Source organism: Neovison vison, chromosome 1, assembly GCF_020171115.1.
Source record: "Neovison vison isolate M4711 chromosome 1, ASM_NN_V1, whole genome shotgun sequence".
In the NCBI taxonomy this organism is placed as follows: domain Eukaryota; kingdom Metazoa; phylum Chordata; class Mammalia; order Carnivora; family Mustelidae; genus Neogale; species Neogale vison.
In genome coordinates this window covers 107,424,637-107,451,938 of record NC_058091.1, presented here as the reverse complement: position 1 = coordinate 107,451,938, position 27,302 = coordinate 107,424,637, and the positions used below count along the sequence as shown (strand labels likewise).

The following is a 27,302-nucleotide window of genomic DNA, read 5'->3' as shown; positions in this document are numbered from 1 at the left end:
TCTGGGTAGAAGTTGAACACATAGGTCTCAGAAATTGGATAATCATTATGCTATTTTTTTTAAAGATTTATTTATTTGTTTGACGGAGATCACAAGTAGGCAGAAAGGCAGGCAGAGAGAGAGAAGGAAGCAGGATCCCCACTGAGCAGAGAACATGATGCGGGGCTTGATTCCAGGACCCTGGGATCATGACCTGAACCTAAAGCAGAGGCTTTAACCCACTGAGCCACCCAGGCACCCCTCATTATGCTATTTATGCTGATTATTTTTCTTCTAGAGAAGGTATAAATGCTAAGTGGAGCATCTCTTGGCACTGCGATGTGCCTTCAGTTAGGGGAGCAGCCCTAGGCTTCTCTGGAGGCACTGACTGGCCTGGTGCTCTGCGCCTCATGGCTCTGTCAGAACAGTTGTTGAAAGGGCAGCTCTGGGCTGGGGCCCGTGCTGGGTCATGTATGAAACTCTGGTATCAGAACAGTTGGCAGAGTTGTTGTTAAATCTGTCTGATCCCTGGCATTTGGTCAGAGTACCTCATGGTGCTCTACGAGTCATGGACTCCTTCTGGCTACAGTCATCCCTAGATGGTCATGGTGTCTGCCCCACCCTCAGACCATGTGCTTAACAAGACAAAAACCCAGGCTAATACACACTCGGAAACATACCTTGTGATATATATCCCAGAAAACAGAGTGTAAGGGACTGTTGTGGATTGAGGAATGAGTCAATCTAGCCAAAAGAGTATCACATAAGCGTTTTAACATGAACATGATGAAAGATGGTACAGAAAGAGAAGTGGAAAGAATGAAAGAAATAAGCAAAAGTTACATAAAAAGTATGTCTTATAAACTTTAATTGATACTTCTAGAAATCAACTGTATATTTATAAGCAAAATGCTCATAAACATATTTTAATAAGATGCATATCATTTTGCATTGCTTCCTTTTCTAGTATGTAGGTACTTTAGAGTGCACAAGATACTCCTGTTGGTTTGTGAAGAATGTTTGCTTAATTCATCTGTACCCCTGCTACTCTGGAACCAAAAGCCATGACATTTGCCAAGCTAAAGTCCATCCTCCTCCTCAACTTAAATATTTGTGGCAACTGGTATTCAAAGGTAATCCAATCATTTTTTTTTCTTTTTTGTATGTCTGAATCACTTCAAAATCTATTAGGTAGGTCTGTTTCCAATTACACAAAATATTTTATATCTCAAAACATGAAACATAGTAAGAATGTATTTAATACTGTGTTCTCTGATTTGTTCTTTTAATAGACATACACTTAACACCCACTACATCCCAGGAATTCTCCTTGGTACAAGGCATATAATAATGAAGAAAATTAGAGCTATTCCCTACTCTTGTAGATCTGTTTTTTGGAGAGGAATTATTGGGCACATACAGTATGATACAATGCGAAATAAAATGTTTCTATAGAAAGAAATAGCCTCTCATGACATCTTATAACCAAAGAGGAAAAAAAGAAAAAAGAAAAAAAATTGGACAATTGGAAGAGTAAATGGGGAGGTCAGATAAAGTTTCCATTATAAAATGACCCTTGAACAGAGATACAAAGAATAAAGCAAGGGTAGAGAAGTTAGAGAAGAGTGCATTTTAGTTTGAAGGAATTATATTTTTAAAAACACTGTGTTTCAAAGTATACAAAGTTTCAGTTATGCAAGATAAAGCAGTTTTGAAATCTACTGTACAACATAGGTCCTATGATTAATGATAACATACTGTATATTTAAAATTTTGCTAAGAAGGTAGATCTTATATTTGATGTTCTTATCATGGAAAAAAACAAAATAAACAACAACAAAAAAAAAACAAAGTGGGTGGGAAGAAAGTTTTACAGGTGATGGATAAATTTATGACATTGATTTTGATTATGGTTCACAGATGTATACATAACTCCAGACACATCAACTTGTATACATTAAATACCTACAACTTTTGTTTTTTAAAGACTTTATTTACTTATTTGAGAATGAGAGAAAGAGACAGTGAGAGAGGGAACACAGCAGGGACAATGGGAGAGGGAGAAGCAGGCTCCCTGCTGAGCAGGGAGCCCTATGTGGGGCTCAATCCCAGGACCCTGGGATCATGACCTGAGCCAAAGGCAGACACTTAACAACTGAGCCACCTAAGCATCCCAAATATCCACAACTTTTTATATGTCCATCATACCGCCAAAAAAATGGGTTTAAAAAAACCTCCACTAAATTAGAAAGGATGAATCCTTTGAGGACCTGTTGCATTTCTCAGAACAAGAATAGAAATATGATTTGGGGAGAGGGCCATGCCAGCGCTAAAGTGCTGGGTTAAAATTTCTATTTTTTATTCTAAAAGGAATAGGAAATCACTATAGAGTTTGACACATTTAAAAAATAGCGAAAAGGAAAAATAGATTGGAGAATGGAAAATTGATAGTTGAATATTAGTCATCTTGTTGGGGGATAGAAGCTTGAAATACATGGAAGTTCTTATTTTGAAGTGACTACGGAGAGCAACTGACAGAGATGTCAATGGGAATCCTAGGTTTCTGGCTTTAACTCTTGAAAAAATTGTAACACATTTTTTAAAATATGTTTTTAATTGTTTTATACAATGGCAGTTCTTATTTCAAAATCTATTTTGATGAACATAATTTTCTGTTCTATGATTATACTTTGTATACTAGTTAACTTAGCTCATGCAAATTGGCACATATTCTTAAAACTGTATGGTACTTCAGTTAAATCTTTTAAAGACTATTTCCTCTGTCAATGATATTTTGGCATTATGGTTTATCAACAATCAGCAAATGAGTAGGTCTGATATGTCTGTTCTCAACTAAGGGCTTATTTTATTCAACTGACAACAGCTGCACTTACAGCACTACTATTATATTAAAACAGTGTTGAAGTAAACTAACAATTAGCTTTTTAGACAGTAGACATGATAATTTATTTCATTATGCTCTAAAATGATATTCTGGAGAATTAACAACCCTTAATGACAGAAATAGTTACCAGTTCATTAAGCAAATCACACTCAACACCAAAAGTGATAGAAGAGAGCAATGACTTGTTGATTATTTTATGCTAGTGCTAAAAGGAACTTAGGAGATTGTATTACGAATATTTACTATTTTAAGAATGACACAAAACAAGCAAACGAGAACAACTGAAGTTAGAGAAGTTACCTAATGTATTTGGTCTCAGGACTATTTAGGGATTGTGTTAGTTTAGTTGTTTTAAACCTTAGCCACATATTCTAATCACCTGAGGAACTTTTAAAACCTACTGCTTGACTTCCATTATAGAACAATCAAAGTGGAATCGTACAGAGGTGGACACAGAGACCTTGAAAGGCTGCCCAAATTCTTTACATGTGCAATATGAGACATAATCTACTGTACCCAGCCAGATCAGTTCATGGACTTCAGGGCCTGCATCATTGTTATACTTGATTTTCCTTTGTCTCAAAGTAGAAATAATTCATGTATACATTCACTAAATTATAAACATTAAAATTCTCTGAGAACTAAAAATGCCTTCAGGGAACATATTCACAAAAATAAAATAGCAAATATATTTTTTAGGAAAAATAGGAGGAGGAATAGGAAACCAATCAGCTTGTAGATCAATTATCTCTGACTAAGCATAGTTTAATGAATGATAGAGTAAGCTTATTTTAAAGTAAAACAAATTCTTTAGGATATGGGGGTAATATGAAGTCGAAATTGTTAATGCATAAATCATCTTTGAGCAGTTAGCATCAAAGTAATGTAAGTGTATTTAGTCATTATCCTTTCATGACACTCGTTAAAACTTAATGAACATAAGCTAATGATTACAAAAATAAGAATTATGTGACCTCCACATCTGAGAATCTAAATGACTTGAGCCATCCAAGCTAAAGGTGGCAGTGGGATGAAGCTTAATAGTCAGTAAATAGTTAAGTAGAGCTACCCAAATTCCTTTTTAATGTCAGTATAAAGAATCAATAAAGCAATTCTCTCAGTAAAGTTTTCAAAACAAAAAAGAAGTTAGGATTAATTTTAAAAGTATGTAGATAGAATTACACGTTTTAGGTAATCTTTATTTTTTTCTGGTTGATGCTGTTAAAATCTCATTTCCTTTCTTTCCTCATAAAATATACTTGGAGAGAAACATTAAAATCAAGCTGGCAAATTTGCATGGGTGCATTAATTTTACCAGTAGTAAAATTATTTTTAATTAAGATATTTTTCTACCAACTAAATGAAGTGTCTTACACGCCCAATCAATTCTTGCCAATATGATTGCTCTACAAAGAAGGGATGATAATTAATTAGAAGAAGACCCTTCAAGGACAATTGGTCTACAGTGCACAACTTGAGAAAGAGCTGACATGCACTGTTTCTTTTCAATGTCATCATCTATGTTCATTATATGTATTATTAGGTTTGAGAAAAGGAGATACTGACAGAGTGGATAATGAGTTGTGAAGTGAAATAAGATGATATGAATCATAGTTAAGAAAAGATGAAATCATAGCAAAAATAAAGAGATACATTCTCTGAATACCTTTCTTTTTTAAAGCTTGTGATCATTACAACTTAGTTAACTGAATTTGAAGCACACATTTATAACATTTAATATGTGATAGTGAAGTATTTTTTTCTAAATGAATGAGTTCTGTGCTTCTGAATTGATATTGCAAACCAATATATATTTTAAATTCTCATTCTTTTTTCTTTATGAAGTAGAAGATCTTATTTGTGGTAGAAGATATTTTAAGATATTAATTATATTCTATTCAAAATGACTTTTGTAATTTTATGATGATTATTTGGAGATTGTATCTCCAAAGCAATCTTGATCAAGAGTACCTTTTCTTATTATACTGCTCCTCTTTCAAATCTTTTGTTAAATACCTGCTGTTATTTCTATATCCATTTAAGATTGTCAGGCCTTGGGGCACCTGGGTGCCTCAGTAGATTAAGCATCTGCCTCTGGCTTAGGTCATGATCTTAGAGTCCTCTGATTGAGCCCGAGATTGTGCTCTCTGCTGAGCGGGGGGTCTGCTTCTCCCTCTTGCTCTCCCTCTGTTCTCTCTTTCTCTCTTTCTCTCAAATAAAGAAATAAAATCTTGGAAAAACAACAAAAAAAAAGATTTTCAGGCCTTACTTCAAGATTTAAAAAACAAATCTGAGATTTAAAAACCAAATATATTTTATTGCTTTTCATTTACATTACTTTTAAAAATCTTTTACAGTAACAAGATTATGTTAATTATTAAATAAAAAATAAGTGGCTTTCATATAGAGATAAGAGCCAATTAACAAATTTAATGAAAAAAAATCACTGAAAATATTAAAATACCCAGGATTAAAATTAACAGTTATGTGAGTTCTACATTGAGAAAATTTCAAATACTGCCACAGTATAGTTACAAACACAAAATCTGGGGAAAAAAATTGTACAGATATACCATGCTATTGGCAAGGCAACCTAGTGTAGTAAAGATTTCAAATCTCCATATTCTTTCACATACTTGTGAAAATTTCAGTAAAACAATAACAATTTTTTATGTTTGTTTTATTTCTTAAAGTCCACCTGGAAATCTAACAAAATAAATAAAGCCAACTATACTCTGTAAAAGTGCATTATGTGAATCATGGGGTAGAGATTTAGTTCTGTTAAATAATAAAGCATACTGGCTCAGTGGGTTAAAGCCTCTGCCTTTGGCTCAGGTCATGATCTCGGGGTCCTGGGATTGAGCCCCGCATCGAGCTCTCTGCTTGGCGGGGAGCCTGCTTTCCCCCCACTCTCTCTGGCTGCCTCTCTGCCTACTTGTGATCTCTCTTTCTGTGTGTCAAATAAATAAATAAGTAAATAAAATCTTTAAGAAAAAAAAAGAATAAAGCATATTGTATAGCTTTAATAATGAAAAGCATGTTACTGTTATATTGACAGTCAAAACTGTGCAAAACAAACAGCCAAAAATAAATTCAAGTCATACAGAATACTTAACATCTAATAGAATTTCCATTTCAGTCGTTAGGATAAATAAGAATTACTCAGTAATTGTGGTTGAACAACTGAATCGTCATCTGGGAAAAAAAAAAAAGTCTAATTTGTATCTTAACAGAATACTCTGAGTTAAATTCATATCAATAAAAGTTTTAAAAATAAAAATTTAAATGATAAAAATATCAGGAAAATGATGGAGAATTACTTTATAAAATTTGGATGGGGAAGACCCTTTATAGCTATCAAAAATTTAGTTGCCAGAAAGAAAAGACTAGTCCTTTGACTACATGACAAGAAAAAGTGTCTGTGAAAGACATCATCAAAGCAGACAAACAGCAAAACAAACAAAAACTGTTCAGAAGGCATAATAAGTATTCCTAAATATACGAGAAAGTGTCCAGCTTATAACTCTTAATGAGAACAAAGCAAATTTTAAAAACATCATAAATACATACTTTTTCTCTCATAAATATGGCAAAAATCTGAGATATTTTATACATTGCTCGTGAAATGTAAAATCACCATAAAATCTAACAAAGCCATTCACTATATCCATCAGATATATTATAAATGTATATACTGTTTGACTTAGCTTTCCCATCACACATGCTTCCATCTACATGTTAAATAATATTTATACAAGATTATAATTGGCCTCATTGTTTATTGGAGCAAAAGAATGAACACAAATGTAAAAATGATTATGTAATACTCCTTGTATTGATATGGCAATCCCTGAGATACAGGGAAAAGAAAGGAAAGCATGCTGTAATATGTAATTGTGTATAAAATAAGCTACCTTTTTATTTCTTATATTCAACTTGAGGTTATCTCCCTGGAAGCCTTTTTCTATGTTCTTTGCTCCAGTGTCCTGAAATTCCACTATCTTGGGACTTACATTGAAGATCATAATTTTTTTAATTAAGATAATAATTGCCATATAACATTATATTAGCTTCAAATGTATAACATAAGGATTCTATATTCGTATGTATTGCAAAACAGTCACCATAATAAATCTAGTTAATATCCATACTACACCATAATAAGTCTAGTTAATATCCATACCACAGGAGCACCTGGGTGGCTCAGTGGGTTAAGCCTCTGCCTTTGGCTCAGGTCATGGTCTCAGGGTCCTGGGATCGAGCCCCACATGCTTCCCCCTCTCTCTCTGCCTGCCTCTCTGCCTACTTGTGATCTCTTTGTCAATTAAAAAAATAAAATTTTATAAAAAAAATCCATGCCACACATAGTTACATTTCTTTTCTTGTGATAAGAACTTTTAAGATTTACTCTCTCAGCAACTTTCAAATATATAATACAACATTCTTAAGTATAATCACAAGGCTGTACATCGATCCCATCCCCAGGACTTATTTATTTTTTAACTGGAAGTTTGTACCTTTTGATCACCACCATGTGTTCTACCTATCCATCACTCCACTTCTGGCAACCACAAATCTGTTTTCTGTATCTATGAGTTTTTGTTTTTTCTTCCCTTTTAGATTCTACATACAAGTAAAATTATACTGTATATATCTTTCTCTCTCTGACTTATTTCACTTAGCATAACGCCCTTAAGTCCCATCTATGTTGTTGCAAATAGCAAGATTTTCATCCTTTTTTAGGACTAAATAACATTGTGTGTGTGTGTGTGTGTGTGTGTGTGTGTCTGTGTGTGTGTGTCTGTGTGGGTGTGGTGTGCACATGTGTGCTGTTCATCCACTGATGGAAAATTAGATTGCCCATGACTTAGCTATTGTAAATAATTCTGCAATGAACATGGGGATGCATATATCTCTTTAAATTTGTATTTTTGTTAATTTGAAATAAATACTCAGAAGTGGAGTTGTGGGACCATATGAGAGTTCTATTTTTAATTTTTTGAGGAACCTCTATACTGCTTTTCGTAGTGGCTGCACGAATTTACTTTCTCCTGATTTTTATTCTTGCTCATGTGTAAGCACTTGATAAACCCTTTTATGTGGAAGCATGTGCCTTTCAATTTTGGGGTAGTCTCTATATTATTTCAACAATAATATATCATTTCTTTTTCTTATTTCTGTGCCTCTAAGTCCAAAAATTTGATATTACATCTCCTAAGTTGATCTCATTTTCTCATAATTCTTATCTTTTCCACTTCTTTTTATTTTGCTCTATTTTCTACTCTATTACTCCAATTAAAAATATGAAAACTAGTGTTGAATTTTTTATTATTTTTGTACTTTTCTAGACATTTTTACTCTTGTCTAAATTGCACATTTTTGTGACACTGTTCTTTTATATAGATAAAACAAATTTTCTTGTAACTCTAAGAATATTATAGTTTTGATTTGTTTTAAATTTTTGTTTTCTATTCAGTGCCTCGGTTTCTGTAAATTTTTTTACTTATTTATTTGACAGAGAGAGAGATCACAAGTAGGCTGAGTGGCACGCAGGGAGAGATGGGGAACCACGCTCCCTGCTGAGCAGAGAGCCCAATGTGGGGCTTGATCCCAGCACCCTGAAATCATGACCTGAGCCGAAGGCTTAATCCACTGAGGCACCCAGGCGCCCCTCTGTAAATATTTTAATGATGGTTTGTTCTTTCTTATTTGAAATCTTTCTGCCAAATGTTGGATAATCATATTTAATGGCGATGACCTAGCAGTACTTATTGGAAGCTTGCCATGTGAACATGGGTTTTGATAACTGCCAGCTCTATTGGAGGGTTCTACGTTGACGGCTGACCATTCAATGGCAGAATCCCAATGAGCTTGGTATCCCTGAAGCAGGAGCCTCTAAGATCCTCTTTCTCATGAGAATAAATCTTGAGAATAAATCTTGAAAATTATTTGTTTGTGGGCCAGCAGGGAGATGAGTGGTGGGTCAGAATAATTCTCTGGATTTGTGAGTTGAGAGAAGAGCTATGTCAACTATTCTCCCTGTTGCCAGAACCCAGTACTACATTCTCAGGCACATTTAAGTCTTGATAATCTTAAGATATCTGCTAAGCACATAATTTTTTTTTTAAATAAGCATGCCCTCTAATTACACTTTTGCCTTTTGACTATTGCCATTCTGATCATTTTGTCATGTTTCTACCATCTTTTTAGCTTCTTGAAATTTATTGAAAATATTTGCTCAAAAAATAATTGCTCACTGTTGCTTCATTCTCATTATCTTTGTGAGTTAACATTTTGTTTCTTTATTACCTCCTTTTTGAGGATTTGGGAGGAAGAAGGAATGATATCTCAGGTACTAATACTTAATCACATACATCATTATAGAGAACTCTGTGCCTGTAAATTAGACAACTTAGATGAAATGGGTAAATTCACAGAAAAATACTAGTTGATGAACTGATTCAATAATATATATAAAATTAGAATAGTTCTATAAGCTCTAAAATAATTGAATAGCTTTAAAATATATTTCCACGAAGATAAAGATAATAAATTGCCTTTATCAAAGTTCTCCCAAATATTCAATAAACAGTTAAATCTAATACTATTTAAACTCCTTCACAAAACAGAAAGGAGTATTTATTGATTATATAGGCTAGGATAGCCATATTTGAGTTATTTTTATCTCAGCACACTGAAGATATGATTCTTACTGGCATCATTAAATTTACTGATATTTTCTTCTCTCATGGCTGATCTGCTGATAATCTCAGCCGCTGATTATTTTATTAGTAATCTAATAATAATTTTTATAATCTTAAAATTACTAGCAGTTTAATTACACTGGTAAGGTTGAAAGGTTTGGAACATTTTGCAAGGCTTCCTACCTTCTCTTTTTTCAAGAATTACATATAAGATATCTAAGTATGTTTGCACACAGCAGGGAGATTTCAGCTTGTGAACCATCTCTACTTCATAATTAAGTTGTAAATTGTATAGCTTACATAATATTTTCTGTGAAGTCATGTCTCACAAACACTAGATTTTAGGTTTGCTAACCTAAAATTCTAAAACAGGGGACGCTTGGGTGGCTCAGTTGGTTGGATGACGGCCTTCGGCTCAGGTCATGATCCTGGAGTCCTAGGATCGAGTCCCGCATCGGGCTCCCAACTCCACGGGGAGTCTGCTTCTCTCTCTGACCTTCTCCTCACTCATGTTCTCTCTCACTGTCTCTCTCTCTCAAATAAATAAATAAATAAAAATCTTTTAAAATAAATAAATAAGTAAATAAAATAAAATTCTAAAACAGGACTATTTGTTAGGATTCTGTGGATAAATATTATCTACATAAAAAATTTTATTGGTCACTTTACTAGGAGGTTTTTGTATGTTTAAAAGAGACTGTATCCAGTGTCGTATGTTGTTTCACTACCTGAGAATATTACATCATTAATAAAAAAAAATCACAGGTTCTCAGTTAAGCATAATTAGTTCCTTTCCACAATTCTGGGATATCTTTGCTTGTTTGTTTGTTTACATTTCTTTTCCAAAATTCTCATTTCCTCCTTCCCTGTTTTCCAATTATATTAATTTTCTATAGATACTTCAACATATTTATTATAGGTATTTTACAGTCTATATAATTCTAAGTCATCTGTTTTTACTCTTTCCTCTTGAATATAGGTCACATTCTTTTGCTTTCTTGCAACTTCATTTTTTTATTGTATTACAGATATTATGTCTGAAAGAGTGCAAAATAGCTGAATTACATATGTATATGTATATGTATGCATATCTATATTTTACTGACACCCTCCCACCACACATAAACATACTCCTTTTATCAGAGGACTAGGACAAGTTGTTAGTTGTTTGCCTATTATAAATGTTTTAAGGATATTTTCCAAATATCTTTTGAAATAATTACAGATGCAGATATAGTATATAAAGAATAAAAATTCTTTTAATGCAAAATAAATCTTCTCTATTAAATCATCTTTATAATCATTAATAAGAAATTTATTTGAAGTTTTGATGCTCTATTTCTCAGTTCATTTTCAAAATGAGAAGATTTAGCCTTATTCTACTTTGTCTTTTTCAAATTTAGTATTCTATACATGTAGAAGCTTATTTTGTGGTAGACATTTTCAAATTGATCTTACCAAGTAATTTGATGACCGTCTTTAATAATTTATGTAAATTTAAGTTTGTGAAAGATTATTTAATTTTCCATCTCTTTGAAAGGATCTGAGGATGGAAATTGTGAAGTGTCCATTGATGCCTACTTTTTTCTCTCTGCAAAATATACTGAAGGATATGTCTATGTAAACCCATCTGAAGACCTTGATTATGTATGTTGGTTCCTATGTGAAGGAACGATAGAGGTAAGGTACATTTATGTAGTTGCTCCTGATTTGTCTCTTTTATTTTTTTTTTTTTAAGATTTTATTTACGTAATTACGTGAGAGAGAGAGCCAAACAGGGGGAGTGGTAGGCAGAGAGAGAAGCAGGATCCCTGCCAAGTAATGAGTCTGATGTGGAGCTCGATCCCAGGACCCTGGGGTGATGATCTGAGCCAAAGGCAGACGCTTAACCAACTGAGCCACCCAGGTGTCCCCTGATTTGTCTCTTTAACTCATAATTTTCTGGTTTAAAAAGAAAACTAAATTTGTTAAAGTTGCACATCCAGGTTCAAGATATGTATAGCTTAAATATAACCTCAGAAACAAATTCTCAACAATCTACTTGGAAATCTTTCATCTTTTACTTTTTGTATTTATAATATAGACAGTAATAAAAAGTTATTTCATTTTATCTCTAGTCTCTTTGTATTCTATTCATGTTACAATTTGCTTACCAATTAAAGCCTCTTGAACACAGATGTGATTATGTCACCCTTTTGTTTAAAGATCATAAAACATTTCCATTGCCTTTTGGAATATACATAAATTTCTAGGTGATATGTAATCTCTGGGCAGTTTTAGCACAATTACAATTACGGGGCCTGAGGCAAGAAGACAAAGAACAGTTCTCATTTTCCACATCTCACCTCCATCGTATACAAATTAGGTAATATTATCAAACAAATAACAGTAAGAAATAAAAATTTTAGAATCTTAATTTTAAATAAATAAGGAACTTTTTGTCAGAGAGATTGAGGAGTTTTCCAAAAAGTTTAGAGAATTAACAGAATATGTGTAACCTCTCTTATCTGGACACAACCTTAATTTGGTTATTTTATAGAAATAAAAACCACATTCTAACTTTGTTTGGTATATATTTCATATAAAATTTTCAGTAAAGCCTTTTTATTATGAATAAATCCAGTAACACTGCGCTAACAATATAAAATATGAGTCACTGTTTACTTCAGAAAGAACCAGCTGGAGAGACATTACAAATACAGGCAAATAGACTACAAAATTCTCAGAACTTTTATTTTCACTTATGCCCTCAACTATATACATATTTTTGAAATTTTTAAAATTTATTCATTTTTTAAAAATTCATCAGTATTAAGCTTAATATACTTTTACATGTATACACTTAGCCATTCATAGATACAGAACTATACACATAGATGACTAAAGTTTTCATCTTTAATATATATTTAATTTTATCAGCCTATAAAAGAGCATTACATATTATATTAAATTTACTTATGAAGTAAATGAATACCTTCTTTTAGGAAAAAAAAAGAAGCAAATCATAGTCATCTTGTATACATATTTCTATTTCTCTGTATTCTTTTAAAATAATTACCAACTTTATTTTTTTTTAAGATTTTATTTATTTGAGAGAGAGAGGGATTGAGTGGAGGAGGAGCAGAGGAAGAAGCAGACTCCCTAAATATATAACATAACATAAATATATGCCTAGCAGGGAGCCAACCACCCTAGATCCCAGGACCCCATGGGATCATGATCTGAGCCTAAGGCAGACAATAATCAACCGACACACCCGGGTGCCCTTAATTACCAACTTTAATAAAATAACTGATATTTGCTTTTTTAGCCTCAAGAGAAAACACAAAGACAGCAATCCAATAACTGTTAGTTATTTTATCTTTTCATGATCACACATTTTATATCACTTTGACAACTTTTATGTTAGGCAAAATAAATCTAAATATACACATATAAACATAAATATACATCACTTAACATTTGCATGTCCTTGTTTTCATTCTGTAAGGAAAAAGGATAACTTTAAATTATATTTGTGCAGGTATCCAATATAATTTGTTAATTCAATTTAATGTCAGTGTAAGGTCTTGATGTTAACCAAAGATTTGGAAATTGCAATTGACACTATCATGTTAAGACCTTTTGATTTGTAGTATCATCAGTAAACATTCCAGGACATAAATGTAGTAGAATCAATAAGAATTGACAAGACTAAAACCTTCTTAAATGATATCCATTATTAAAATTTCAATTATTTCTATTTGGTATTTTTGTAATCATAAACAATTTAGGGAAACAATGATAGAATAGTTCTTTAGAAGTTATATTAAATCATTCTAAATTTGTCTAAAGATTCATTTATTAATTAGGAAATTACATAACCTCTTTTTAATGTAAATAAACCTCAGCATTCATGTATTTTAAAAAGCAAAACTTTTGACTTTATGCCAGAATTCTAAGGGCATAATTTTCTTTTCATCTAAAAGACTAATTATATTACAAACACAGGTACCTATTTTATGATTTGTTAAATTTTTGGCAAAGGGAAAATGTATAAATAAAGCACAGTTAGTCATTATCCTTTTCCTTTCATTTTTGACTGTTTATCTGAAAAATAGTCCTAAATGTACATATATTGATAGAAAATTTATTATGATAAATTAATTTTTTAAATTTCCCAACCAAAAAAGAAAGGAAGAAATAGCAAAAATGAAAAAACTACAGGGACCTAGCTTCAGGCAAACATGACTCTTAAAGGTTAATTATCTTCTATCTTCAAAGAGCAGGAGAGATTTAAATGCAGAAAAGTTCATTTTCACACACATTCACATACAGGTACACACCACTTATTATTACAGAGAGTTTAAGCACTCTTGAAAGTGTACTATACTTATCTACTCAGTAAACTCTATCTTCCCTTTCTGGTCTCAGGTATCCAAGGCTTTGGTGCATCTGGGACAATAACCTAGTGACCTGGTAACAGTTTAAACAATAACTCACATCCTTGATAATTCCATAGAGCCATATAATTAAAAATCTAGTGCCTATTAATCCCAGAAGCATGAAAATAATGAGGGATTCTTGTGCATTAAACAGAGTAATCTCTCTATTAGACACATGAGATGGAGAGTCTCCCCATGAGAGTCTTTCTTTTTTTTGTTCTAATGTATCTGTCAAATGAACAATCTTGTTCATGTCAGAATTTCTCCAGAGTGGCCCCTGCAATTTCAGATTGTTCTTTGAGAAATTATAGCAATTAGAGAGATGTGTACCTGATTTAACAACATGAAGGGAGGAATGTGTGGTGCTGAAGTCTATGAGACTGAGAAGACCCCATGAAAACTTAGTAGGTGCCTGTGCAATGTCATGTCACCAAAACCTACCAAAGAGCAGTCAGTCCACACTGAGAGACAAAAGTGTTTACAGGATTTTGAAAAGGTGATGCAAAGAAAATTCTATTCAAGGAATGTAGATTACTGGGACTTTCTCAATTCATTTTTTATTTAGGTCATCTGAATGATGAAATTGTGAGAGCTATGCTTTTCCTCTTCCAGTAGAATACTCTTGTAGGCTCTCCAGAGTAGTGAGGAAATTTCTTTTTTCTTTGGATCAAATTGGATCACATAATCGAAGAATCCTAAAATATTTTCTTTTTCTTAAAAGAAGAAAAAAATACCATTTGGGAATTTGATGAAAATAAGATGGAGTTCAGATCTGATACGATACCTATGTCACTGTCACAGCCGGGGAGAGAAATGTCCCATGGTCCCAGAGTAATGCAATGTTTGCTGTCTAGGGTCATGAACTTCCATAGTGAGGGTTTTTTAATTGTATTTTGCAGAATCTTGTGTTTGTTCATGACTGATCCTCCAAAAACAATTCTGTTGATCAAGAGAAACTAATTCTTTTAGGTTTACCACAATAATAGAAAGCAACACCTAATACAGTCAGTCTTACTAGTGTCTCAGAGGGAGAATTTATGGAAAGATGTTTGTATGCTTTAGAGCCTTAGTTGTAGGGGGTAGGTCCTTGTAAGGACTGCTTAGAGTTCATAATAAAGCTTTGTGCTGGTGGACAGAATGTGATGAGAATCTTAAAGTGAAGTTTATGAACAAGCTGTTATGCTTGGTAAATAATTTATTTTAGTTGGTTCACAGTCTTACTTTCCAAGAAAAAGTATTTCATGGAGCAAAGAGTAAGTTATTTTTTATATATTTTTTCAGTATTTTTAATTATAGGACAGGAAATTTGGTTCATTTCAGTTCTCATCATCAAAGACTAAAATTCCAAAAGTATTCTTTCCTTTCTTTGTGTTAAAAAAGGCCCTCTCTTCAGGTCTTTTTAAATGCAAACATTTTTGGAAGGAAAGCACATAAATATAAGTGAGGTCATTTTTTTTTTACATTCTTGCTACAAAAAGGTTATGAGATTATATATTATTATGAGTTATGAGTTTATTATATTTATTATATTATTATGAGTTACTGGGGACAGAGGATGCTTTTAAAACAACATAGAGGAGACAGAGGAACACTAAAACTTGGAATAGGAAAGCTCCTTAGCAAATTTAATTATTTCTGTATTTTTTACTAGGTCCAGGCCAGTTTAAATTTGGATTTTTAATTCAACCAAATATATTTTTATTTAGCTAAAAATATGACCTAGGCATTTTTAATGTTCCCCTCACCTTAACTGAATTTTAGATAGGCTTCTTATTGACAAAAAACCCCTGGCCTCCTTTTTTTAGAGCATTTACTTCAGAAAATTTGCAATTATAAATTCTTTTTATATCTCTCTGAAATGTATGCAAATCTACTTTCTGTCTCTTGCCAGTTTTAGGACATAGGAACTGTCTTTCTCAAGGACCTGGGAACTATTTCTTTGAGATATAAACCTTGACAGAGAGATGTAAATGTAAACATCCTGTGAAAGAGTAGGAGCCTAACTTCAGTGGGCACCACTTAGCAAACACAGAAGGCCTACTAACAAAGCAAAACCTTTGCAAACTCAAGAATAACTCAGTGTGCTTTACACACATTGAAAAGTCTCTCACCTAATTTCATCTGGTATTTTTCCTTTAGCTAACGCCAGCACTTAAAATTGCTCTTGTCTTGTTTTAGCAAAGTTGAGTTCCATTTCTCTCACCTACTGCAATGGTCTTAAATAGTCTTTCTTCCTTGTTGAATTTTGTCTAATGCATTTTTTAAAATTAATATATAATGTTTTAATTTTTTCAGGGGTACAGGTCTGTCATTCTTCAGTCTTACACAATTTACAGCACTCACCATAACACATACCTTCCCCAGTGACCATCCCCCAGCCACCCCATCCCTCCCAGCCTCCTCCCATCCAGCAACCCTCAGTTTGTTTCCTGAGATTGAGTCTCTTATGGTTTGTCTCCCTATTACATTTCATCTTGTTTCATTTTTCCTCCCTTCCCCATGATCTTCTGTCTTGTTTCTTAAATTCCTTATATCAGTAAGATCATATGATAATTGTCTTCCTCTGACTGACTTATTTCGCGTAGCATAATTCTGGTGCATTTTTTACTTTGATGAATACTTTTCTAAGAATCCAGGATTCCTACATATTTTATAAAGAAGTCACTCACTCCTATTGGGTGAAATCTCTTTACAGATCTATTTAATTGACATGGGCCCCAAAATGGTAAATATGTCATGTATTTATTAGGTCTTAAAGGTTCTCCCCTTTCCTATCTCTTTACTAAGTGATTTTACTAATATAATATCAAATGGCAAAATAATTTATACAATATGATTTTCCTTGAAATTATGGCATTATTTAGTCATTTGCTTATATGTACAAAAGATTTTTCTAAAGTATGTTGTAGATATTCTTGTAGCTTAATTTCTATTCAGCCAAAGTTATTTTTGTGTGTCGTATTATGTTACACACCTACATCAATAATAATGAATAATATTATATCAAGTTAATTTCCTAATTTGATAATTTTATGAAGTAATGAAAAGAAAATATCCTTAGTTTTTTATAAAAACTGCACACTAATGTGATTGGGTGGGTAAAGTGCAATATAATCACAAACTTCAGAAAAAGCTAATAATATGTGCATATATACATATATTGTTATGTAAAACATATGAAGAGAGAATATATGTGATAAAATGCTAATAATTATTTTTTCTTTTATAAGTGCTAATTAAACTTTGGAAGCAAATTTTAACATGACATCTTCAATTTAAGAAACCTTACAATAAATACCCCTTGCATGTAGAAAAAGATTACACTCTCAAACAATAAGGGATAAATATTTTTTTGTGAAGTACAAACACTTAGACATACAAACACATGCAGAGAAAACAGAGATTGAATTTATAGTACTTTAGCTGTAGTTTAAGGGTAAATAGCATTTGGAAAAAAAAAATATATATCTGTCAGGGCACCTGGGTGGCTCCCTGGGTTAAGATTCTGCCTTCGGTTCAGGTCATGATCTCAGGGTCCTGGGATCGAACCCCTGCATTGGGCTCTCTGCTCAGCGGAGAGCCTGCTTCTTCCTCTCTCTCTGTCTGCCTCTCTGCCTACTTGTGATCTCTGTCAAATAAATAAAATTGAAAACAAAACAAAAACAAAAGCAAAAAAAGTATCTGCCCATGCAAAGAGATGTTCCCTTCCCAGTAGACTAAAAATTCTAAATTTACTAGAACTCCAAGTAGAAAAATGGAGAAAGAAGTTCTCAATTGACTCTTACCCAGCAGAGGCTAGATCTCTATAAATCATTAATCTATCACCAATGATTAGACCATGAAACTAAATTTCTAATCATTGTAGCCATTGGTGGGAAATAATTTATTGGCTATAAACCAACACCATAAAGGAAACATAAAAGTATTTAGAGGAAAATGAAAAAATAAAATAAGGACTATCAAAATTCTGTTGTGGTTCTGAATTCACTTCTGAGAGCTAGGAAAAGATATGCCTAGTTTTAAGCTGTCCATAAGAGATGCACTTCTTTGGCAACAAAATCTACTTAATCTTTTAAGGTAAACATACTGGGCATATTTGTGAAAGACCTCTAAAATGATTAAAATGATATATGTTTTTCTAAACAGGTAAAATTATGACTTCCAAGCAAATATGAGCTAAAGATGTGTTAATGATTTTATGTAATTCATTTTTAACAAGGGATGCAATAAGATGTTGCAGTCAGTTCAAACATGAGTCCAAATAACTCAATGAAGGAGAAAAAACAAGTGATACAAGAAACAGTTTTTCCATGGATCTGGTTATCAGTAGGATGCTACTTCTGTCATATCAGCTAACATATAAGCAATGTCTATAAAATTTTGATTCAAATTACATTAAAGATGTTTGAAAACAACTGAATAATGGATATTGATTTATTTAGTTTTTTTACTATGTATATATTTCCATTATAAACTGAATATGATTATTGAAAATAATTTTAAAATAAATCAAAACTGAGTTTATTTTACCTTTGCTAAGGGAATACATGAATTTAATATATAAAGGAAAGCATAAACTTCAAACTTTGAAATGAATGTAATTTTGTAATGTGATGGACATTTACAAAATCCTTTTTTAAATTTTTTTACAGATGTGTGAAAATGAATGCAGTTGTTTGACTAAAGAAGACAGTAAGAGATGCTGGTGCCTGTGTATTCCAAGATGGCCTTGCAAAGTGTTTTTGGAAAATACAACTGATTATGAAGAAAGTGGATGTCAACTTGAAGCTCTTTATAAAGATGAAATTAATAAATCCAGGTATCTATGCATCATTTGAAATAAGAATATTACCTATTTATCAAAAAGTTATAATTGTACTGACAAGTGAAAATTGATATTTTTAATAACTCAAGAACTCTACACATTTTTCAGTGCTCATCAAAAAAATGTACTTTTGGGGCATCTGGGTGGCTCTGTTGGCTAAGTGTCTGCTTTTGGCTTAGGTCATGACCTTGGGGTCCTGAGATTGAGCCCTGCACCCAACTCGCTGCTCAGAAGGGAGTCTGCTTCTCCCTCTTCTTTCTGCCCCTCCCTTTTGCACTCTCTCTCTTGATTTCTCTCTCTCAAAGCAGATGTACTCTTAATTCCCTTTATGGATTTAAACTATCCCTCACCCACCTCCCCTCTGGCAACCACCAGTTTGTTCTCTGTATTTAAGAGTTTGGGGTTTTTTTGTTGTTTTTTGTTGCTTTCTAATTTTGTTTTATTTGTTTCTTAAATTCCACATGTGAAATCATATAGTAATTGTCTTTCTCTGACTGACTAATTTCTCTTGGCATTGTACACTCTAGGTCTTTCCATGTTTATGCAAATGGCAAGATTCATTCTTTTTTATGGTTGAGTAATATTCTGGTGTGTGTGTGTATTTTATAACCTCCATACTGTTTTCCATGGTGGCTTTACCAAACAGTACATGAGGATTCTTTTTTCTTCATGTCCTTGCAAATACTAGTCATTTCTTCTGTCTTTTCTTTTAGCCTCCTGAACTATTTTATAGTAATTAATGCAAATATTTTCTTTAAAATGATTGGCATTTATATCTCAAACATATGCATATATAGTTATTATATATTATTTATATAATGTATATTTTGTTATGTATAACAACATTAGCACAAAAATAGGGAATAGAGAAAGACCTACAATAATAATTTTTATATATCACACTAGAATTAAATTAGTATCTGTGATAGATTAAATCTGTGGTAGATCTGATATGTTATTTGTGTACGGTAACCTTCAGAGCAACAATTAAGAAAATAACTCAGCTAATGTAGTAAAAACAGCATTATAAATACTAAAAATTTGCCCTACAAAATATTTACTTAAGAGTTAAGTAGTATCAGGCACCTGGGTGGCTCAGTGTGTTAAGCCGCTGCCTTTGACTCAGGTCATGATCCCAGGACCTGGGACTGAGCCCCACATCAGGCTCTCTGCTCAGCAGGGAGCTTGCTTCCCTCTCTCTCTCTGCCTGCCTCTCTGTCTACTTGTGATCTCTCTCTGTCAAATAAATAAATAAAATCTTAAAAAAAGAGAGATAAGTATTATCAGAATAGAGATAAAAAACATAATAAAAATGAGAATAACATAAAAATGAGGCTAACATAAATGAGAATGATAAGCATAAATCCAACTATGTTAAAAATAACATTAAAATAAAATGGGTTAAAAACCCAATCCAAGGCAAAGATTTTCAAGTTAGATAATTTCTGAATATAGACAGTATATACCATCTATAGAACACACACTATGCACTTATATGTACAAATAGGTTGAAAGTAAAAGGTTAGAAAAAGACATACCATTCAATCAGCAAGCATAGAAAGCTAGAGTATCTCTACTAATGTCAGAAAAAATGGACTTTCTCGGTTTTGTTTTTAATTTTTGTTTTTAATTTTCTTATGTTATGTTAGTCATGGCATCAAAAACCATTGGTAAGAATAAACCTAACCAAAGAGATAAAGGATCTATACTCTAAGAACTACAAAACACTCATGAAAAAAATTGAAGAAGACACAAAAGGGTGGAAAAACATTTCATGTTCATGGATCAGAAGAATAAACGTTGTTAAAATGTCTATGCTGACCAGAGCAATCTGTGCTTTCAATGTCATCCCAAATCAAAATGCCAATGGTATTTCTCAAAGTGCTAGAACAAGATAGACTTTAAAAGAAAAAGTGGTTAATTGAAAAAAAAAGAAACAACATTTTAAAATGACAAAGGAATCATGAGAAGATAAAGCAATTATAAACATATATGCACTTAACAACAGAGACTCAAAATATATGAAATAAAACTGACAGAATTAAAGAAAAAAAATGGCCAATTCAACAATACCAGTTTGAAACTCCAACACTCCACTTTCTGTAGTGGATATAATATTTGGTAGATGAACAAAAATATAAAATAATTTGAAGAACACTATAAATCTGATAAAACTGGCAGATATCTATAGAATGTTCCACTCAACGGTAGCAGACTGGCATTCTTCTCTAAAGCATATTGAACATTTTCAAAGATAGGTCATATGTTAATATAAGCTGCAATATATTTAAGAGGATTACAGTAATAGAAAAGATATATTTTCTAACCACAATTGATTGAAATTAGGAATCAAAACCAACAAGCAATTCAGTAATTTACAAACATATGAAAACTAAATAACACACTCCACACAAATCAGTGAATCAAAAAGAAAGTACAGGGGACATTAAAAAAATCATTTGAGATTAATTAAAATAAAGATATGGAATACCAAAAGTCATGGGATATAGGCAATTCAGCATTTAAAATTAAAATTATAGCTGTAAATGCCTATGTTAAAAATAAAGAAGATCTTAATCAATATCCTAAACTTCTACCCTAACATAATGGAAAAGGAAAAAAGTTAAATCTAAAGCAAGCCAAAGGAGAAAAATCGTAAACTGTAGAGTGAAATTAATTAAATAGGGTATAAGCAAATATAGAATATCAACAAACCAAAAGTCTGTTTTTGAAATGATTAAGAAAATGAATAGGACTTACCTATGCTAAGAAAAACAGAGAGAAGACTCAAATTACTAAAAGCAAGAGAGGTAAAACATAAATTACAGAAAGAAAAAAGATTATAAGAAAAAACTATGAACAGCAGTATATCTAAAATGTAGGTAGCTGTGATGAAATGGGGACATTCCCAGAGAAATACAAACTACTAGAATTGACTCAAAAAAAAAATAGAAAATCTGAATATATTTATTTTAAGCAAAAAGATTAAGTTAGTGATTCAACAAACAAATAAAAAAAAATCACACTAAGAAATATTCAGGCCTAAATGGTTTCACTGGGGAATGCTAGCAAACAATGAAACAGAATTAATAGAAATTATTCACAAACTCATCCAAAACTAAATGAGGACACATTTTTAAACCTATTCTATTAGACCAATGTTACAATGATAACAAAACCAAAGACATCACAAGAAAAGAAAACTACAGACCAATATGTCTTATTAATCTGAACACAAAATCCCTCAATATAGTCACAGCACAACAAATGCAGTAACATACAAAAAAATTATGCATCATGGCCATGGGGAATTTATCATAGGAATACAAGGTTTTCATGTTTTAACACGGAATTTTAACAAGGATGTTTTAGCAAGGATGTTTTAACATCCTTAAATTAATTAATGTAAATATACTATGTCAATAGAATAACAGGAAAAAAAGGAAAACACATAATTCCAATAGTTGAAGTGTTGGGGATACATTTTACAGAATCTAATAAACTTTCATGATAAAAACACTAAAATAATGAAGAATAAAGTGGAGGTTCTTCAACCTGATAAAGAATTCTGGAGAAGAAGGAGGAGAAGAAAAGAAAGAGGAAGAATCAGAAACAGCAGGAGCAACATAATTACATTATGTTTAATGATGAAAGAAGACTGGAAATGTAAATGAAAAAACATAACAGTTTACATCTTCTATTGTCAATACGATTAAAAAGAAAGATTAATAAAAAGTACTGGTGTTGGTGAGGATTTGGAGAAATTGGAGCCCTCATATACTGCTGGAGGAATGTACATACAGGTGCTTTGAAAAAGTTTATCAACTGATAAATAAAATGTGTTATATTTATACATGGAATATTATTTGGCAATAAGAAAGTATGGATTACTAATACCTGGCTACATATGGATTCACCTTGAAAACTTTATGCTATGGGAAAGAAGTCAGTCACAAATGACACACACAGTAGAACTAAATAAATATTTATGTAATGAAAAAATAATTTTCAGAAGTTTTTTATTAAAAATATTTTTGTTCTGTAATATAACTTTATTTTTTCTGTGTTTCTTTGTTTATGCTTAACTTCCGTGATATTCATACAATTTTGTAATTATAAAAATGATCAGTATTGTTATGGCTTTTGACATTGTTTCAGTACTAAAATAGAGCTTAGCAGAGTTTACAACTAAAGTTCTTTATATAAAATTAACCGTGTCTATACCAGTCACAAAATACAGACATTTTTATGTAATATATCACCTACTATAATAGCAAGATATGCAAAATCTTAGAAGTAACTTGCAAAAGATGCTCATATTCTCTGTAGAACAAAGTTTATTGCACAATTAATTAATTAAAAAGAGAAAATAATAGATGTTCCGAACACATTAAAATGTAACCATGGATTTAGGTAGTATACCTTAATCTGGCCAAGATACCAATTTATCAAGTTAATTAACACATTGAATGTTATACCAATAATATTGCTTATTATTTTAGAAACTAATCAAGTTCCAAGAACTATACAAAATAATAATATTTTATAAACAGCTGACTCTTCTTTGAAAAGGACGTTATCGGGTGGAACTTCATGTAACACCTGCTATGATAACTATAAAATCCGTATAGTGTCACTGTAAAAACAATCAGTGGACCAACAGAGGGCTCTGAGAACAATACACGTACAAATAGGATCTTGATATACAAGGAAATTTGCCCATAATTTAATGGGAATATACTGACCAGATTCTTTAGTAGAAGGGATTGGGGAAATGGTTAACTATGAGATGGTAAATAAAACTGACTGCAGTCTTACACTTTATGTAGAAGCAAACTCTGAATATGTTCAGAAATAAATTAAAAAGCAAAATTGCCATGCAACTGAAAGAAATGTAGGAAGATATTTTTGCAGTTTTGGGATGGAAAACTTTTAAAATGAAACTCACAAGATACAACTTTTATTTATTTTCTATTTTTTAAAAGATTTTATTTATTTATTTTCGAGACAGAGATCACAAGTAGTCAGAGAGAGGAGGAGAAGCAGGCTCCCTGCTGAAAGCGGAGAGCCCGGTGCAGGGCTTGATCCCAGCACTCTGGGATCATGACCTGAGGTGAAGGCAGAGGCTTTTACCCACTGAGCCACCCAGGTGCCCAAGATACAACTTTTAAAGTAAAACAATGATAGCACTGTAGCAATGATAGTACTGTAATAATATTAAATTAAAGAACTACTTTATGATGAAAGACCCTAACAGATAATAATGTTAACTGATAGTTGCTAATCATAAATATTTTTCTATTGAATGCAGCTTACGGGGCATAATGGAAATGAAGTATTTTACACAGGTTTGAGTGTCACCACATTTTTGACCTAAAATGTGCAAAAACATTTTTGGGGGGAATTTGGAAAACCTTTAAGGGGAGGAAAAAAATTTCACTAGTCATTTTGCCTCTGGACTTGGTATAGTTTTTATAATTATGGGGTATTAACTTTGCAACACCAGGCCCAGACTGTGAAGTGTTCACATCTTCACACCAAACCATTTATGAAGCTTAAGTTTATGACCAAGTCACCAATCCGTACTAATCAGAAATATCATATCAAAATGAAATCTGTTTATTCATATATTTATTAAACATTTGAGTATTCCCTAATTGGAAAACATTGAGCAAAATGTGAAAATGATATCTGATACCTGAGCCCAGGTATCCATAAATAAATTAATGGTCTCCTCAGAACACATTTTGTGGTTACTCTATATCATGTAGAAAGCAAATATCTTTTTATATTACTAAATTAATTATTATTTCCACTTTCTAAACATACAAGTAGTTTGTGTTATAGCAATGAATTTTCTGGCTTTCTTTCTGGGAAATTTAAAATAAACCTGTTTCTTTTATGAGCTATTTTTTAAAAATTCACATTTTCCATGAGATGCTAAATATAACCAAGACTCTATTTTTCAGTTATAAGCAAAAGTTCTATTTTAAAGTGTAAAATCTCGAAGTCCATGATAAAATCAAGTATAGCTACAAAACCTATTTCTGTAGAGCCAGGAGGCTTATATAATATATACAGCTTTATGTGAATTTGTCACAGAAATACATTTTGATTATGGCTTTCTTAAATTACCTATTAACCAGGAAGTCTGATAATTATTAATTTCTAAGACTATTTCATTTTTGCCATGATATTGATGACTTTTTAATTAAGAAATTGAATGTGTTGTTTTGTGTTTATTTTGAGATTTATTTATTTTAGAGAGAGAGCACATGCACACACACATGCATGCACACATGAGAACGGGGAGGAGCAGAAGGAGAGACTCTTCAAGAGGCCTCCCCCTGAACCTGGAGCCTACACGGGGCTAGGTCTTAGGAACCATGAGGCCATGACCTGAGCAAAACCCATGAGTCAGATGCTGAGCTGACCCAGGTGCCTCTAGTTTTAATTTTGGGTGTGTTATGCAAACTTTCCTGAGTCCCATGCAAAAGTTTTGTTACATTTTACTTTCGGTGGGGGTAGGCGGGGGAGAGAAACAAAAAAGGAACGTGAACTGCTATCAGTATGGTTTCTTGTATGTCCCCATGTATGTGTATATGTTTTTGTTTTGGTTAGTCTTGCTGCTACTAAACAACATTTCTTTAATGACTGGATTCTTTTGTCGATTGCACTTACATGCATATATATGTATATATATTTTTTTCCTTTTTTTTAAATATTTTATTTACTTATTTGACAGACAAGTAGGCAGAGAGGCAGTCAGAGACAGAGAGAGGAGGAAGCAGGCTCCCCGCTGAGCAGAGAGCCCGATGTGGGGCTTGATCCCAGGACCCTGGGACCACGACCTAAGCGGAAGGCAGAGGCTTTAACCCACTGAGCCACCCAGCCGCCCCTTTTTTTCCCTTTTTATTGTCCCCTGGAAAATGAGATAACCTTGTTTCTTTAAGCTTTATAGTAAAATGATATAGAGGTCATTAATTTGTTTAAGCAGTTCTAAAGTAGATACCATTGTAATTTCCATTTCCATGCCAAAAGTTAATTATAATAAATTCATTAGAGGAAGTACTTTAAAAAAAAAAAAAAAGGAAGTACTTTTGTATAATTAGTTTCAATTATAGTTTGGGTTGAAACTTAGCTAATGTATACATAATTATCTCCCATATATATATTTTTTTTTCTTTTGGGTGCAAACCAATGCACATGTTATGGTATAAAGTCAAAGTTTGACTATATTATAGCTTCAGGCTCTATGACTTTTCATGCTTTACTTTTATATGTCAAACAATAAAAAATGTATACATGTTATATGATTTTGTGCTATCTGGACCAGATTTTTTATTTTACTTCATTATATCTAAATAGCTTTTTATAGGTCTAACCTTTTGGTATTACTTTTCAAATTATCTCCTAAGACTTGGAATTTCATGAAGCTGTTTATTCAGAACTTTTAAGATGACCTTTCTCTTGAACATAATTCAATTTTAAAATACATGTGATGATTATATAATCAAACAATATTAATGGAGCATCCACTGTATATCAGCCATATGGATCATAATCCTAGGATTTAGGGTAAATAGATATAGTGATATCCTTAATTTAATCTCTACCTAGAATATTTTTCCATTAAAATACTAAATGATGAAAAAATTTAAATCACAATATTTATATATGAGATAATGTTTTCAACTGACATGTTTTGCTTTATTCTTTCAATCTTGTCTCAAACTTAAGTATGATTCAAACTGACTAATAATAAAGCTGGCTTATTTAGTAATAAAGTTAGTAATGTAGTCATGAAGTCTTTTAGTCCAATTTATTTTCTCAGAGTAAAAGTTCTATGAAATTATAAGAACCTTTTAATATTATAAATAATATATGTGGAACCCTATACTTTTCTTGACTTTCTTTTCTAACAAAATTGATGTATTTGTCACTGAAAAGCTTTCAATTTAATAGCAATTTATCTTAGCACTAGGTATCCATATATGCATGTATACCAGCAATTACATGCATATTATTAATTGAGATGACAAAATGCTCCACAAACTTGTACATGATTTGATTGGTTGCATGCTTTAGTAAACTGGAGAAATTTATTTAGGTCAATAATTTTTCAAAGAGATGGTCTTATATTCTGGGGACATTTTGGATTCGAGGATCATTCTTTTTTTTTTAAGATTTAATTTATTTATTTGCCAGACAGAGATCACAAGTAGGCAGAGGGGCAGGAGGTGCGGGGGAAGCAGGCTCCCTGCAGAGCAGAGAGCCCAATGCAGGGCTTGATCCCAGGACCCTGAGACCATGACCTAAGGCAGAAGCTTAACCTACTGAGCCACCTAGGTGCCTCTCTAGGGACATTCTAATATTCAGTATAACTGGTTGAAACAGCTAACATTTAGAAGGTAAGTGATGGACAATGAATGTTGTAAATCTTTCAATGCACAGAATGATTCCAT

General features: G+C 32.3%; 1 protein-coding gene across 1 annotated transcript in view; it reads left to right on the top strand.

Annotated features, from left to right (window-relative positions):
• EYS (eyes shut homolog) overlaps positions 1-27,302 on the top strand; it is a 1,652,430-nt gene that overhangs the window by 141,963 nt on the left and 1,483,165 nt on the right. The window contains 3 exon segments of the mRNA XM_044253753.1: positions 947-1,112; positions 11,129-11,268; positions 18,665-18,831. Coding sequence (XP_044109688.1) covers positions 947-1,112; positions 11,129-11,268; positions 18,665-18,831 — 473 coding nt within the window.